This window comes from Clupea harengus, chromosome 7, assembly GCF_900700415.2.
Source record: "Clupea harengus chromosome 7, Ch_v2.0.2, whole genome shotgun sequence".
NCBI classification, from domain to species: Eukaryota; Metazoa; Chordata; class Actinopteri; order Clupeiformes; family Clupeidae; genus Clupea; species Clupea harengus.
Genome location: NC_045158.1, coordinates 6,507,368 through 6,525,064, shown reverse-complemented (window position 1 = coordinate 6,525,064; position 17,697 = coordinate 6,507,368). Strand labels below are relative to the sequence as shown.

General features: G+C 45.6%; 1 protein-coding gene across 1 annotated transcript in view; it reads left to right on the top strand.

Moving 5' to 3' along the window:
• The window catches only part of sh2b3 (SH2B adaptor protein 3), a 32,082-nt gene that overhangs the window by 2,543 nt on the left and 11,842 nt on the right, over positions 1–17,697 (top strand). Inside the window, exon 2 of the mRNA XM_012815850.3 lies at positions 5,609–6,688. Within this exon, the coding sequence (XP_012671304.1) occupies positions 5,636–6,688 (1,053 nt within the window). The 5' untranslated portion in view covers positions 5,609–5,635. The remainder of the gene's footprint in view (positions 1–5,608; positions 6,689–17,697) is intronic.

Here is a 17,697-nt window from a genome sequence, read left to right as displayed (position 1 = left end):
GCGGCTTATATGTGATTTCCCACGTAGCAGTGTGGAATAGGCCTAGATGCAGGGCAGTAGGCTTATAGGTAAAAGACTATTATGGGAGTAGCTCTGTAAATTCTGCACGGGTCCATCTGAGGAACAGTTGGATGCTGTATAGAGATTGTGTGACTAATGAGGCCTCTTGTGAATATATCAGATCTTTCCTTCCAAATGTGCGCATTCATTGACTGCGTAAATGTAACTAATGTAACTGAGTCTCACTCAGCACTCCTCCGGCTCATCTCCCCAGGATGGGACTAGGTGATATTAGACCCGTCTTCACCCTGCCTCAGTAGTGTGAAGAATGACAACTTGTACGTGTACGTGTACGTGTACGTGTGTGACAGAGACTTTTTTTTTTTTGCCCAGGAAAGGGATCTTGTAATGCTGACATGCCTTGATCAACTAGTTTGTGCCTTCAGGCCTGAATTTCAGCTGAATTTAGTGGTAATGTTGTGTATTTGGAACAAGTGGCGATGTGTTCTAAGGACATTGTGGTTTGTTTCATTGGGCCATACCTTCCTTTTGGGTGAAGACTATTTCATTCGCCCTGCAATGGGTTTGCTGCGCTGTTAGGTTTTATCATTAGGTGCTTAAAAAAAGCATCCGTGTGTGTGTGTGTGTGTCCATTTCTCATGTATTCATTCAGCTTCAACAAGACCCCCAGATATGATTCTATATCATATATCATATATATATGGTATGATATGTGGCCCAGCCAGAGCGGCCCCTTATACAAGGTGTCTGTGTGTGCTTGTGTGACACTCGGGATGACGCAGTGTCTTTCCTACTGAATGAGTAGATACTGGGAAGATGCGTGAGCATGGGCCTGTGCCAACAGGCCTGGAGAAAATTACAGCCTTCTGATGTCAGCGTGGCAGTCTGCTTCATTCCTATCTCTGTGAGCTGTTTTGTTTTGTCTGGCTTTGAACAACTTCAGAAGGGTTGTATTTCAGTTGAGCTTTAATGGTGGAGGACTGACGCTAATCCTAGAGGTGTTTTACGTTTATAAGTTTGTAGGTTTGTGTGTTTCGTTGTGTAGAGAGGAAGTGGACACAGAAACAGTGGTACACTCGTATACAGGAAGTGGCTTGGCAGAGAACAACAGAAACACATGCATGCATACATACATACACACACACACACACACACACACACACACACACATACTTTGTTCTAGACTGTTTTAGTAGTACCCTAACGAAATGTAGAAGAGTGTATACGCCTACAAGGTGTGTTTTGCCGTGAATTGTACAGCTCTTCTACTGGCTTATTTGATATTGATTCAGCTGAATTGACAGAAGTCACACCTTTTTATGTCTGTGACACGTTCTCTACCTTTACATTTTTGTGGAAATGAGGGATATGATCCCTTGTGCTTCAGTTTAGAGTATTCGCTGGCAATAAAAACTGAGGGACTGTGGAAAGTTGTTAGCCGGCTGCTAACTGGGTTGAAAGTTACAGGCCGCTCTCTGCACTTTCCTCTGGCTGAAAACTCAGGAAACTGTGAGCCTTTCTCACTCCCGAAGTGGAGTCGAGACTGAATCGCTTTCATTGTGTGGCGAGACTGCCCGTGTATGAGAGCATTCTGGGACAATAATGGAAATAAACAAAGACTGGACAATGCCAAAGTGGAAATTGCGGAAGTATGACGCTGGTGTAATATATTTAAGTTTTGCCCAAGGGTGTTCACAGTAAGGTTAAGACCCATACCGTGGTTATTTTCCTTTGGTGCAGATTGTTTTTTTTAAGTTTACTGCATTTCAAAAATGCAAAACTGCATTTTTTTTATCTTCAGTGCCGTCAGTCTGTATTAGAGTTGATTAGCACCTTGTAACTTCAGCAAAGATAACTAGAAAGATTATACTAATCCTGTTTTAGGTCCTGTAATCTTGTCCTGCCATACAATAACTTCACCGCCATCTTTTCACATATGTCTTGAAATATGGAATTTTGACAAAATGCAGTACTTTGATTAGGTTAGCTAATGTTGGATCTTTTGGACTCATTTCGGATGGAAGACAGTGGTGTGTGTGCGCGCTAAAAGGTAGAACAGGCTTAAAATGCTCACCATATTAAGTCAAACACTTGATGGTGTTTGTCACTCTCAGCCCTTTCTCAAAGCTGGCCACTCATCCAAATGAAAGCAACTCTGTCTGCACAGTTTCACAGGAGAAGTTCTCAATTTGACCTTGACTTGTATCTGGTCCCAGTGGTGAAGTGTCTTCAATAGACACATTAAACTCTCTGAGCTGATTGTCAGGTCTGTAAGAGTCGAAAGGCTGAAGGCCTTGTCCTGTTGGCGTTTTGTTTGCACTAGTTGCCAGCACTGGGCAGGGCTTCCTGTCTCTGACGGCACTGCCCGTGAGAGGGCTGTTTGGCTGCAGCACTTTATCACAATATCAGTGCTAACCTATAACTGCACGCTTGGTAACTACAACCTCATATAACCTAGTGGTTAAAGTTAAGATAATGATTAAAATGATATGAATTAGTTTATAAACGTGATCTTAATCATAAGCATGGGATTGTATGAATGAGATGATTCATACGTGTACTATCAGTGTATTTACACCCGCACTCACGTACACACACCAAAGCAGTTATGAATTCCTGAAGAGCGCCACAAGAATGCAGAATGAAATCAGGCACTCAGACAGAGAGTCTGTGACTAATAACAGATACTTTCTGGTGCTTTAGTTTGGCGAGATATGTGAGAGAAGAGGAACAGTGAGTTGTCACAGATTTGGATATGACTCAAATCAGATTTATTTCGTCAGCTCCACAGTGACATCTGACGGATAACTCGTCCGTGTTGCAGCGGAGACTGCGTCAGAGGCGGCCAGTGGATCTGGCACAAGGCCTATCAACGAGAAGAGTTTGTCAACTGAATAAACTGATGTTGTTTGCAGAGTCCTTGAGAATGGTTTTTACGCCGGTCCGCCTGGATGGGGGATCAGGAGGCCGTGCAAATGTGATGCCCACTCGGGCTGACTGAGGGTCAGTCATCAATCACCTGTAGCATCAGGTAAATTGAAAATGCGGATGCTTGTAGTTACCTATTACTTTGTGGGTTCATTTGGGACAGCAAAACTCAGAAAAAAAGTTAGAACCTTATTTATTTCTGTGATCTAGTGCTCAGTGCAGACTAAACCAGGCCTCACTGCTGTGTGGCTAGTATAGACTCTTCATGTCTCGTCACACCGCCGTTAGAGTATAGTGGAACAGAGTTTTTCTTTTTTAGATGTGCTGTTACCTTAAGGTAAATTAGGGGACGGACTAGGAGCCACTGCTCCCCTCTGTATCCGATTGTGGTGACTCATCCAGGAGGGGGACAAGGGAACATGGTGTGGTGTGTGTGTGTGTGTGTGTGTGCAGATATCGCCTTCAGAGATATAAATAGGACCACCCTGACAGGGGTTCCACCAGTAAAGATAATGCACTCCATGACATTGTGTGTGTGTGTGTGTGTGTGTCAGTCATTAAACTTGTCAGACCTAGATTTCAGGACAGGCTGCCTCACACAGTAGTGTCCTCACAGTCAGTGAGTGCAGAACCTGACAATTTGGTGATTGTTAGGGCGAGGGGTGGCGGCAAGGGCGCACCTTTGTGGCCCAAAGGGTATCACCATGTGCTGAAAAAAGCCCTGATGTGGCACAGTGGGAGAGAGAGCAGAGAGGAAGTGACCTCAGCAGCGCTGGATCCTGCTGAGTCATCGGCGGGCTGGCAGCGCTGATAGAAGCCGTGACCCAGGGGGCCAGAGAGGGGGGGGGGGGGGGGGACAGCCAACAGCGGGCGCATGCGCGTGCACAACAGGGGGAGGGAGAAGGAAGCAGCCAGCGGAGAGTGTGAAGGGGTGGGCAGCACGGGGGCAGATGTGACGGGTCACAGTCGTGTCGGCCACACCAACTTCTCAGCCCTACACATGCCACGAGAAAAAAACCCTAGTTTGCTTTGAAAGCCAGATGTTACCTGGATTAGGCTTTCTATTTAGGTTACCACTTCCCTTCCAAAGATAACAAGCGCTGTGTTGCATGCAGGGTGAAACAGTCCCCCGCCCCCACCCCCACCTCCACCCCGCCCCCTCGAGAATTCAGTGGTTTTCGCGATCTATCGCAAGCTTTGCGTCTTGCCTCTTTTTTTTGCTACTCTGTCACGCAGGAGGATGAATGGGGAGGTTGCATGTGACCGTTAGAACCGAGAGCTTCCGCGAAAGCACAGCCATTTTTTAATGGGCTTTCAAGCTGTGTTAAAATACAAACAGACAGTCTTGGAATTGTTAATTGGGAAGCATGTTTTTACTGGGAAGTACCAGATGACAGAGGAAGTGGTGAGATGGGCGCAGACAATTGGCTCCAGTTGTGCCTTTGCCATGTTTTTCTGCCAAAGGAATGTTCTCTTGCGCAGGTGTCTCACGGGGGTGCAGAGGGTGAATCATAGCTTGAGCCTCTGGTCGTTTGCTCTAATAACAAGCCTCAGAGGCATCCTCTCCAGGAGGAGTGGAGAGACAAGATAGTTATTAGAGAGATCTCTATATCTCGCTCCTGTCTGGTTTTAAAGCATTTGCATCTCATTTGGCCAGCTAGTTGTTAGGCCTGATGTGATATTGCTAATGTGTCAAATAGCTGCGGTGTCTCTGATGAGAGTCTGAAAATATCTTCAGTACCCATCCCTTAAAGAGCTCTGATTTTAAAGTGACTGAATTGAACTTGAGGAACTTCCCTCAGTCTGATTACATCATCTTCAGCTGCCTTGCCGTTGACCAAGAAAATCAGTTTGATGTTCATGTCTTTTGTTTCCCACCTCTCTTCATACTCTCGGGAAGGCAACCAGAACATCCACTCAAAGTAGAAAATTCCAGAATTTTGGTCAAACGTATTATATTTAAAGAATATTTTCAGACATATGGGATTTGTATCCCAAGCAAAGAAGACTTTGTCTTTGTCTTTCTACATCTGGGGAGAGGGAGAGTGTGGGACTAAAAATAACAAGAAGTAACCAATGCAACAGTCCTTCTCTGTCATGCAGTGATAAAGTGACGTATCAATGCTTTCAGCAATTTTTTATTTAGCCAACATAACTGATGACGATCATCTTTTGTTAGTGTGATGAAACAAAATTGTTCGTACGCAGTTCCTCTTTGATTTAGGTTATAAACCCTAATTAACTTCAAAACCTTAAGACCCCAAAACACAGTTCAGGTTGTCTGATCGAGCATTCGCAAGTTGTATGGGTCAGAAGTTGCCATTTTTCAGATGTTTTGTATTTGCCGAAATACAAAAGTTAAGCAAATAAATAACTTGGGCTGTACTAATAGCGATGAGTTGTGTTCCTTCACTGCAGTGTACTCTGTATTCTAATGGCTGTCTTGGTTGGTGCAGTGAGGATACTATATATGTGCAGGCCCATACTTGGATCCTGTTCATTTTACTGAGGCTGATTAATTTACCTATCGCATAAGAATTACGTTTAACAAATCGGAAGCACTAATTACAGAAACACTTGGGAGTGCTTTCTGAACCTCAATCACACCATTTGTCATTTCCAGTATGTTTTCTGACTTCTGCTTCCTCCCATTTTGCAGTGATTCTCAGCTGTGCTGGTTACTGCGATGAATGGTAACACTATCCATCAGGCACTGCCTACCACTTCCGCTGTGCACACCTGTGGCTGGAGGGAATTCTGCGAGTCGCATGCCAGTGCCACGGCCCGGGAGCTCGCCAAGCGCTACCGGCGCTTTGCCGGCGAGTCCACGGAGCAGGATGTGGTCCCACCAGACAGCTTCTCGCGGCAGTTCAGTGACATCTTCCAGCAGCACTTCTGCCTCGAGGTCGCCAAACAGAACCTCCTCGCCCCCCCGGCGCCGCAGAGCCCCGCCCCGCCGGCGCCTCCTCCCCCGCTCTCTCCCAGGCTGTCAGCCATGACCGGCCGTCTCCGCATCACCTCCTTCTCGGGCGTCCTGGACTACCGGGAGGCGGGGCGACCCGGGGGCTCTGGCCTGGTGGCGGTGCTCGGCCCGAAGCCGGAGTCGGAGGTGGGCATGGCCCTGCAGCTGGAGCAGCCCCTGCGCTGCTGCGCCCCAGCCGACACTACGACAGCCCGCCCACGGAGGCACAGCCTCAGCCTTGGGCTCGGCCAGGAGCAGACGTCTGCGGAGCGCCGGCCCACCTCTGAACGGTACACCCCGCCTCCTCGCCACGCCCACGCCCACCCACCCACCGACGCCACGCACTTTTCCAGTCAGATCCGCCAGAGCATGCGGCGCATCTTTAAAAAGCGGCCCCAGGCGGACGACCCCACCCCCACTGAGGGCTCGGGGGACGCTTCGAACAGACCGGGGGGGACCGCTCCCGGGCCCATGGAATGCCCTCTGACCCCTCCGGCTGTCCTCAACCTCACTCCGCAAGCCTCTCCCTCAGTGACCTCACACACCTCGACCTCGGCGTTCCTGGGTCGGCTGGCCAGCAAATTGCGGGTGCCCAGCGTGCGGAAGCGGGCAGAGGTCAGGAGCACGTGCAAAGAGGGGCAGCTGAGATACCTGCTGGTGGAGGACACTATCTCTGACTCGCAGCCGCGCTGGCAGCGCTGCCGCCTGCTGGTGAGGAGGACCAACGAACGCCCAGCTCCGGAACGATACCAGCTGGAACTCTACGACCCCCCCAAGGTAAGCAACAGGATCCCCCTCCACAGTCTCACTTCTGCTACTTGTAAATGTGTTCAGTGTGCTACGTGGTAACACTCAGATTACATTTATCTTCTTACTTGATATCATGTTTGACGTTGTCATTAAATATACAAACTGGTGATGTTGTTTGGTTGTGATTTGCAAATTCATTTTATGCTACCGGGAATGGAACCATCTGTTCTTGTTGATCATAGTTTTTTTCCATGTTCTCCTGTGAGACGTTGAGTTGGGCTCAAGTTGTTCGTAGTTGTAATCTCGTAGTTGCCGTTTTTGCTGTCAGTATCTTTACTTTGTGTTTGCCGCGACGGCGGGTGTGTGAGGACATTCGCTTTTAGGTGGTGTTGCTGTTCCACTGAGTCTGTCAATAGAGCGGGCAGCTTCGCACTCGGGGAAAACTATCGAAGCTGTAATTTGCTGCCGAAGAATTTTGGCAAGTCGTCGTAGAGCCACAGGGAAAGGCCTTAAAAGGAAGGGTTACAGTAGAGCATGGTGCACACACACACACACACACACACACACACACACACACACACACACACACGTGCTGCTCTCTTACAATCTCCTTTTCACTCACTCACTCACATACCCCACGTCACCATGTTGTATTGAGCTATCATTTGCAATTGAAATTGCACATTTAAATTCATATTGCGCCTGTTTGCGTGTGTGTATATGTGTGTGTGCTTGACTGACCTCTGTCAGTTCTCACAGCAAAAAAAAACCCAAAGTAGGGAAGCAACGGAACTGGATTACGTGTGTTTTGTCCTGTATGTGCTGTGCTGCGGGGGAGAAAGAAAGCCCAGAGGTCCTGGAGTGTTTTTCTGTTTTTTGGTGATCGTGTCGAGTGTGCGCTGTACGCCCGAGTGGCTCAGCACTGTCTGTGGTGCAGGCAGCAGCGCAGCAGATGTTAAGAGAAACCTAACTTTGGATACTGCCGACCCTGCAAATGCAACAGCAGCTTCAGCCATGTCATGTCGCAGGAGGAAGCTGCATGCTGACTGATAATTTGTTAGCGTGAGAAACTGCAGGGAACTGCGTGTCTCTGCAGGGAAGTCCGAATTTAAAGAACGCCACCAGTGTGTGGAGCTGCAGATTAATGTCCTAGATTAGGTTAGATTAGGCCTATCTGCGGTCAGATTACGCAGAAATGCTTCTATTATTCTTATTATCTCCAAAAAGGACGGGAGAGGAGCTGGGGCAGCCTGGCTCTGTTCTCAGAGACCGGTCCCTTTTTGCGCTCAGGAAAGCGTCACGTCACAAGCTGCCCACAAAGTTCACACAAAACTGGTGTAGAGCACCAGCAGTAGCAGAGCTGCTTTAGGGCACGGCTGACGTGCCTGGAGAGCACTAGGGACTGTGGTCTAGAAGGCGCCCTCAGTCATGTTCGGGTGTTGTTTGGGTGTTGTGTGTGTGTGTGTGTCAAATACATTAAACTGTCGCACTTGGTGTGTACATTTCAGCAAGTGTGATTCTTTTTTTTTTTTTAATGTATCTTTTTCATTTTTCAAATTTTTTATTTCAGGTTTCACTGTTTATACTTTTTCTCCAGAATAATTTGCCAGGAATTCGACTTCAAATGTGGCGTGACAGCGTAATCTTTGTAAACTCTGTCTTTTAATGCGATTCTTAATAGCCCATGTTTCCTCAGGGTTTCCTGTGTCTGTGTGTGTGTGTGTGTATGTGTGAGAGAGTGAGTGAGTGAGATCTGACTCTCCATCCTCGCCCCCCCCCCCCCCTAACCCTTCCCCCTCCCTCATCTGTTGCTTTGAGCCTTGAGTGGTTGCATTCTATTTTCTGTTCCATAATTGCCACCAGTGTGATGGAAAATATTTCTAATTCTACCAAACCGCATCCTTCCAGCTGGTCTGTGTTACTGCCACACTCCATGGGCTCGCACAGCCTCTCACGCTGGGCCAGAGGCTACGCTGGCACAGGCTCACCGAGCCCCACAATTAGGCACATGGCTTTTACAGAGACTCTTGCAGTTTTGCTATTGATGTGAACAAAATGCACATGGTAACGAAATGCCCTTGAAAGGGCTGGATCCCCTGGAACAGAATCCCAAGAAACTTGCAGGAGGAGATGAGACAGTATTCGAATGCATGTAACCACGGTCAGTGTAACAGGCCGAGGAAGTAAAAAAGGGTGTAGGCTATTCCTTGAGTGATTCCTGTGGCCTTGTAACGTTTCGAAATGTGGATTAGTAAATTAGCTCAAAACAGTGAAAAAAAAAAACACAAAAAAAGCGTATTGCTGGCCATATGGGCCAGGATGTGAAAATTGATGTTCCTCTAAAACAAGGTTAAGATGTCTGCTCACGAGTTCCTGCTTTGGACTACAACACCAAAATAGTTTGGATTACTTCAAAGCCTCGCTGAAAGAGGCTTTCTGCTCGGCTGTGAGACAGCTGTGTGTGATTCTGTGTGAGCGCTTGCCTGAGAGGCCAAGCTATTTTTTCCCCCCACTTTAATATCTTTTATCTTGCAGGTGTTCTAGCAGTGTAGTACAATGCACAGATAGGCTAAATGGGGTCTATTTATTTTATACACAGTGCTTCATATAGTAGCTTTTTGATAGTGTGTTTCCAAGAGATGAACCAAAACCAATACTGCAATCATCCCAAGACAAATCTGCAAATAATAATTAACACAAACTCTAATTTGAACTAGGGAAATTTAATTAAAATGAACAAAATTGAATTTGGCTCCATGGACCCCACACAGCCTCAAAGAGATGGTTTAGACAAAAAAAAATCCAATTGCCTCAACTCCCCCGTTTTTGCTGATCATTTTTTACATGACTTTTTACCATATAGGCTTCAGAAAAAAGCATGCAAACATGCAATGAATTACTTAATGAATGCATAAAGTTAGTCACATGCATAAGGATTTGTGTAAATTTGCCTATTAGGCATTATGGTTTATGCTTTGTTAATGTGTTAAAATTATTCTTGAGAACTGAAGCTCACAGAGGTACGAGCTTGTCATTATGAAACGGATATACCAGAGTGACACTTTGCGGTTGCTTTCGTCTTGTCCATCAAAAGCCAAAAAATAGAGCAAGTTCTGTTGGGCTCTTGTAGATTTTCACAACAGAGTGGCTGTTAACATCTGTAGGATCAAAAAGAGGTTTGAAGTGGTTCAGTGCGCTAGCTAGCAAAAAATTATCTGTGATAGTCGCTCCGCTGGTGAAAGAAAGACGTTTGTGTGATGTGTGTGTTTTTATGATGTGCTTTGTATGTGGGGGCAAATGTTTTGGGTTCTCCCAGTGTGTTCTACAAGTCTCACTTTTGTGATTCATCACCCCTGTGTGAATCAGTGTTTTCTGCTGCGTTTGAACAGTATTATGAGTAGTTGGTGATGCAGTGACACGTTGCATGTTTGTGCATCATTGTGTCCTTCTAAGTGTGTGTGTGTGTGTGTGTGTGTGTGTGTGTGTGTGTGTGTGTGTTTCGGTGTGCGCATGCACTCAGGACCACATGCCCCTTCTTAATATACCTGTGAGCTTTGCGTGTGTGCGTGGGCACTGGTGATCATGTTTGTATGCACAATTTTAGTGTACCTGACCTCGCTAAGCTACCCACGGAAAGCCCCTGTGCTCGCTCTCTCTCTCTCTCTCTCTCTCTTTGTCTTTTTTTCTCCCCCGTCTATCTCTCTGTTTCCCTCCCTCTCTCCCTCTGCCTCTCTGGGTGAGAGCCTGGGCTGTGGTTCACCGTCTCTAGTCCGTAAACAGGATGCACGCTCGACCTGGCTGAGTATCAGTGCTGTTTGCAGTGTCAGTGAAGCCGCACACACACACACACACACACACACACACACACACACACACACACACACACGGACACACACACAACCATAGTCTTCCTAAGCTGGCAGCCTCTATCACAGCATCACCGGCCCTTTGAGTTTGGAGGGCGCCTGTTGTTTTAGGAGCTGTGGGCGGGTGCTGAAAAAGTGCAGCACTTTGTGTGTGTGTGTGTTTGTGTGTGTGAGTTTGTGTGAGTGGCTGTGGAAAGGCAGACAAACCTTTGTACCAGTAGACACTTTTTCTTTTCCTTTGGCGTCATTAAACTCTAAACACAGTCGGCTTTTTCAAACATGAAGGCATGCAGGGAGGCCACCGCATCCCAGGATTTGCATAACTAATTCAGCCACTGCTATATGAACTATATTGTAGCCTTTGACATGCCATCATCATTTTACGTTGATGAATCTTATTTGTGCATCCTAGCATGTGCGATGCAGCAGTGATAGAGATAGCGGTTAGCACTGGCCGTCTCCCGCTAAGAACCGATAAGATGCTGGCTAGATTACTGTGAAATGCCGTATGCCTGCATCTTCCATGAATGGCTTCCCCCCCTCCTTTGCATCAGCAACATTTGAACTGTGTACACACCCAGATACACACAGAGAGCCAAGGACTGAAGCTTAGAGTTACTGAGACAGAAGAAACAGGAAGTGCTTCTCCCCCCCACCCCCCACCTTTGCCTTCTCTCTTTAATTTCTCAGTAAGCGTCGGGCCCGCAGCATTCTGTGAAACTGTGGTCACGCTTTCGAGAGCAGCGCTGAAAGGTCAGACTGATTGACATTTCACTATTTCACATGGTGAGATGAGGAGAAAGGGATATGGAAGTATAACAGTGCCAGTTGTCCTCAATTGCAACTGCATGTTGAATTACATGAACTGGAAAAAAAAAACGCAATCGCAATAACGCTTGCATTTTTCTGAATGGCAATTTGACACAAATTGGAAAAAAATCCACAGCATTTATGATGCTTGAATTATTTGGCACTGCAAGTTGGCACAGACTGAAAAAAAAAACTGCAATAACAATGCTTGGATTTTTCTGCACTTCTGATTGAAATTTAGACAGATTAGCAATTATTCAGAGTGACACAGAGTTAAAGTCGAGATCTAGCCATAAGAAATCATTCTGTATATGAGTCATTAACCATGTTGTGAAACAACAGTGAAAATGCGGACCACAGAGAAAAGTGATTCAAATGTTTAAGCGAGGAAAAGAGTTGAAAATATCCAAGTGTTCAGATCTCTGTCTGAGGCACCACTGGATCCATAAGGAAGTGGAGGCCACACCAGAAGGCCGTCCCCCAACACTAAGCATCAGAGGAAGGCATGAACCGATGAGGGAGACCACAAGAGCCCAGCCATTCAGCCACCCACCTATGCAGCTAATCTAACACTGTCCATGCCTCAAAAACGCTGTGAGGATATTTTTTATCTGCAGGGACTGAGAAACCTTTTAATAGGGAGATTGAATGGGAAGAAATCAACACGATGTCACAGAATCTGTTGCAGTCTGTTTTAAAATGAGGGGTTGGTTGAGGGTATCCCCTCCAGGAGGACAATTACTCTACTCTAGGCATAAGGCGAAGGCGGCATTCACATTCACACCTAAAGCAACGCCGGAGCAGTGAAGTGTATGTTGGCCTAATCAAGATCTAAATGAGAATCTTTAGCTAGACAGAAACGCCATGCAGAACAGTGTGCAAAGCTAGCATTTACTTTCGAAACACGTAAGGCGTTACTACAACAAAGGGGCTCTCTATCAAGACTTAATGTATAGAGGTTGAATACTCATGGAAGAAGTTCATTTAATTAAAAAAGGAAAGTGGAGTAGAGGGAGAACAGATCGAGATGAAATTCCATTTGATTTATATAGCGACAAAACCATAAAATCGTCTCAAGGTGCTTTACACCTGAGCCCCCATTGAAATGTCGTAGCCTATTTCTTGCTGTTACAGAATAAACACAAACAATCAATAAATACATCGATACACTTGTCTAGGACATTGTTTTATGCAAGTGTGCAATACATTTAATATAAATGTACCAGAGCATAACTGTTCGCAATGAAAATACTGAATTGAAAAATGTGTGCAGCTGTCTTTTGTAAACCAGAAAATGGTGATGACTTTCAGGCAAGTTCAAGGCTTTTGCATAGCACTGTATCTTGACACTTGTAGGCTGTGCCTCATTTTCCCCAACTGAATGTTGTAGCTGTGTAAAACGTAACATTGGTAGGCATATGTATTTCCATATACTCAGTGGTGTGAGAATTTTTAGTAGTAGAATGCAGCACCCCTCACCTTCATTATCAGCAAATTGCGTGAACGTGAATTGGTCACACTGACAAGGGACATGGACAGTTAAAAGTTAGGCTTCCCATACACTTATCCTGATAACAGAGAAAACAGGTGTGCTTTTTATACACAGAAATTGCACTTAATTTGAACATCAGAATGTTTAAATGTCAGAAAAAACAAAACACCAGCTCGTGTTTGGTAGACTAGTGCTGTGCGGAGATCCATGATTAAATTGGGACAAATTTGTGTCTGAGTGGTCTGAACGGTTCTCATAGACAGCCGAGCATGACTAAACACAATGCTGGAAAAGTTATATCCTCTCTTATAACAGTTTTTTTTTTTATTGTGGGCAGCTCAAGGAATCTAACTTTCTTTTGAATCTAACTTTCTATTAAATCTTTGCTTGCTTCGTCGTAGCCTACTTCTCTAGCGTGTGTGCTAAAGCTAGAGTGCTCTCCGTTCCTCAGTAGAAGCGCACACAGGTTTGCACCAGGCTGCCTGAAGTTTACTTCCCATTTTGGCGACTGCTTGACAGACAACTGTGAAGACTTGCTACTGTATGTAAAAAAAAACGAATTAAACCTAGTCACAAAAAGTCAGGACTGTAATGTTAACTAAGGTTCAGTCAGGAGCTAGCGAGCAGTGAAGGCTAGTATTATGTTTAAACCGACTAATGTTATGTAACTGGCTAGCAATCCATATCATCACAAACATGGCACCATGACCAAAAATGACACTCATATTTGTCAGCCGTGCCAGCTTCTCTCTGATTTTTGTTTGTTTGTTTTGTTCATTGCGGTATGAATAGTCTGCACCGGTTCCTAGACAGAGTGGTGAGTGATATCGAGAGCAGATGAAGCGCACTCTCGTTTGTAGTATTGCTGAAAAGAGACTGGAGTGGAGCCAGTCTGGAGCTGCTTTGCTCAGCCAATGTTCAGGCTTGTGTTGCACTGTCACACAGATAGCGTTCAAATAGTGTCATGTAACAAGTTGAAACCTGAAGGCCTTTTTCAGAAAGCCAATCCAATTTGTACACTCATTCATTAAATGGGTTTCAGAACACCTGTAGGTAACTGACAAAACAAATGATGTATTGTCTATACATCATAGTAATTGTTTTCCGTAAGTGCGACATAGTATGTTGAATTCATCTGGTGTTACTTGAAATACAGGTAGGTAAGTAGACTGCTTTGGTTGCTCAGCAGTTATGCCCGTAACCTTGTCCTTGTGCTCACATGTTTGTCCCCGTGGTGTATTTCACGGTTTCAAAGGAAGTTGTCACTGTCACTCTTTTTTAGAATTCTAAAATTGTCAGTCTCAACATGTTCGTTTAGGTTTCTTGGAAAGGGACATTTTTTATTTTAGCACAGCGAGAATCATTGCGCCAAATAGCTGAGGTCCAATTCTCCGAAGTGATTGGTAATCTTGGCTATTGCAAGTTAGGCTCAGTATATCAAAACCATCTGACAACTCTGGGACCAAGTAAAGAAAGCAGGGGCATTGATTTTAGAGACCAAAATGACTGTAATCAGGAGAATCTATGTGTTATTTGAGTTGTTTTAATAAATGTAAAAATAATGAGGTTTGAATGTTGTGAGTGGTGCAATACTTCACTCACAATTATAGTGTAACAACATGGTTCTATAGAAATGTAACAGCAGCAGAGCACAGCTATCTCAGGCAATATCCTCATTAATGTAATTGTGTCCTTATGGAGTTGCATCACATTGTGCCACATTTACCAAAAGTTGCAAATCGGTGCAGATCAGTGTGGTCCGAAACACAGCTCATACAGCCACGATTGCAGAAGCTGATTGCAGTAGCTGATTGCAGTAGCCACTTTGACGCGTCATTTCTTATGCAGTTTGAGGTGTTGTAAAATCAGTCAAAATGAAATGTGGTTAATGGAATATTTCTGATGGAGGTACTCATCGTGACTGTTGTCGAGGTAGGCCTATGCATCCTGTGGTCCCATCTAAGAAACCTGTTACTCAGATCCTTTTCAGTCTTTGGCCGAATTTCCTAAATTAAGCTGAATGGGGAGGTCTTGCGTGTGTTTCTGCGTGAGTGAGCATTGCCAATTCTGTGGAAATGCCTCTTCCAATGAACGAGCCTGTGACTAATGGTGAAACAGAGTTGCGAGAGAGTGGCTTTAAAACTGAAATGACTCGGCGCAAAAGGGGAAATGAGTGATTTACTGCTTACTCTGCCAAAGTATCTCAATGAATGGCGTGTCTGCGTGTGTCTGTGGGTGTGTGTGTGTGTGAAATATATCAATGAAAGCAGTGTTCTCTTGCAACACGCATGCAAGTGCAACACGCACGCACACACATGCACACACACTCACAGATATGTATATAAATATAAATATGAACTGAAATTATTCGGGTGTGCCCTGGGTGCGAAACGGTTTCTTTCTCATTACTGGTAAAAGCGTGACTAAAGGTAACACTATGCAACAATTTGACACTTTTTGAGGTATGGTTTTATAGGCAACTAGTTTTGGTACCATCCTCAAATTCATTTTGATAGCATTATGGTCATGTGAAGGACAGATAAACACCTGTGTCTTCCCCATTAGCCATCCAGGATATGCCCTATGTGGAAGAAAAGCTTTCACACACATGACATTGCCAGCTATACTGCCAAAAGACACCAGTTAGTGTGTTGGCAAGCTTCTTTCAGTGTCAACTGGGATGTTGGTGGTGTTTGCAAGGCTTTTTGTATGCCTTTCAGGTACGTAGCTTGCTAGTTTTGGAACAGAACTCCGTATTGCTGCGTTTAAAAGCAGCACTCCGTTTGCAGATGTCCTGCACCCACCCAGAGTGGGCTTGCTCCTCCGTGGGCTCCAGCTCTCCTTTAACCCCGCACAGCTGCTAACATCCTAAGGGCCCCTTTCAGTTCATCCAGTTCAGTGATCTTAATCCAGCCCTCTTTCCACTGAAGCTGGGTTGTTGTGCTTTTGGTGTTCATCCTCTTAGGTGTTCATGACTGAACACTTGTCACAAGGCTGGAAATAGCTCTCATTTTCCCCTATTCTGTTTTTTAGTTACTCTCTTTAGTAGTCGGGCTGTTCTCACACACACACACACACACACACACACACACACACACACACACACAGAGGAGGAAGTGTGAGAGTGGCGTAGAGCATTCACATGCTAAACAAATTGCAGATTGACAAACAAGTCAGGCGCATTGTGTACAGAAGATGTAAATATTCCGGTCACAAGATGCAGATGTGGACCATGTATGGTGTGTATGTGTGTTTTTTGTGTGCTTGTAACGATGTCCTAACGACGTCTCCCCTCATTGGAATTTCGGTCATTTAAATAAGATGCCACATCTCTCTCCCTCTCTCCCTCTCTCTCTCTCTCTCCCTTTTCTTGCTGCCGGCCTCTGTCGAGAGGGGCCAACGATAGTGAGAGCAAGCAAGCGATTGAGCAAAAGAGCGTCAGTTTATCATGGTTATTTTTTTTCCAGTCATGATGTTGTCAGATTCCGGGCGCAGTGCCCTCCCCGTGTGGCAAGTTCCCTGGTGGCTGTCCCGTGTGCTCTCTCTTCTCTCTCTCTTCCTTCACACACACACACACACACACACACACACACACACTGTGAGTGGCTGTCCCGTGTGCTCTCTCTCTCCAGGGCTGCCTCAGCCAAGCCATGTGAGGCTCGACTGCCATTCATCCTCAGCAGTGTTTAGACAGCAGGCTCCTTGATTTGAACTCCCTCAGAAGCCCATGAATTCACGCATAGGCAGCAGTAAGGCGTTTTGGCATTAACATAGTGAGCTAATTACTTAAAAAGGCAGACAGCAAAAAAACCTTGCAAACACAACGAACAGCCCTGATGAAGGCTTGCTAACATCCTGGTGTCTTTTGGTGTAGTTAGCGATGTCATGCACATTTTTCCACAGAACTGCATAGTGCAGTAGCCTGGATGGCTAGTGGGAAGGTGTGTTTATCTGTCCACATGACTATATACCATCAAAATTAATTTGAAGATGATTCTAGAAAGAAACTAGTTGCCTGTAAAAACATACCTCAAAAAGTGGCAAATTGTTGTGTAGTGTTGTTTTAAAGACATGCTAACCTAGGCTAACTGAATTGAATAAAGTCAACCATCCACCCATTTGACTATTTTTTGGCTCTTTTGGTTGGGTAGTACACACCAGTTGTGTTGTGACCGTGCGCTGTGGTTGTGTTGGTTGTGTTGTAGCACTGCTGCTGTGCTGTGTCAGGCTTCTATGTCTGTTTCTATTGACTGTGGATGATTTTTGACTTTTTTTTTTTGGTGGTTGGTGAGTGCGGTGCTTCTGATTTGTGTGAGCGAGACCTGTCAGACCAGTCACCCCCCCTCCCCCAACGCGGAGTCCTTGGTGAGAAGTTGAGTCCTCGCTTGGCCACGGTGACGTTGGGGGGTGGGCCGTGGGTAGCTCCCTCTGTGACAGACATTCTTTCGCTATGACTGAAATACTCCCGAATCTCCGGGAAAGAGGCAGGCGAGCGGGACGGTGACGAGAGCAGGCCTCCGAAAAACATGTGCTCTGCACTGGGACTCGCTCGACACAGATGTGACATGTACACACATGAAAGAGAGACGAGGAGGGAGGATCGTGCCGTTGTCATGGTTGCACGCACACACAGATGAGAAGTTGGCTGATGTGAACAGACATTCCTCTAGTCAGGGGGATTGTCAGAGTTCATTTTCAGCTCATTCAGCTTCCAGGAATCCATTGGTCTCCCTCTCTCTCTCTCTCTCTCTCTCTCTCTCTCTCTCTTCATTTCTCACTCTTCTCACTCTTCTTACCCCCACCCTGTGCTTCCTCTGTCCTACTGGGAAATTGTGAGTTTGTGTGTGTGTGTGTATGACTGCTATGTC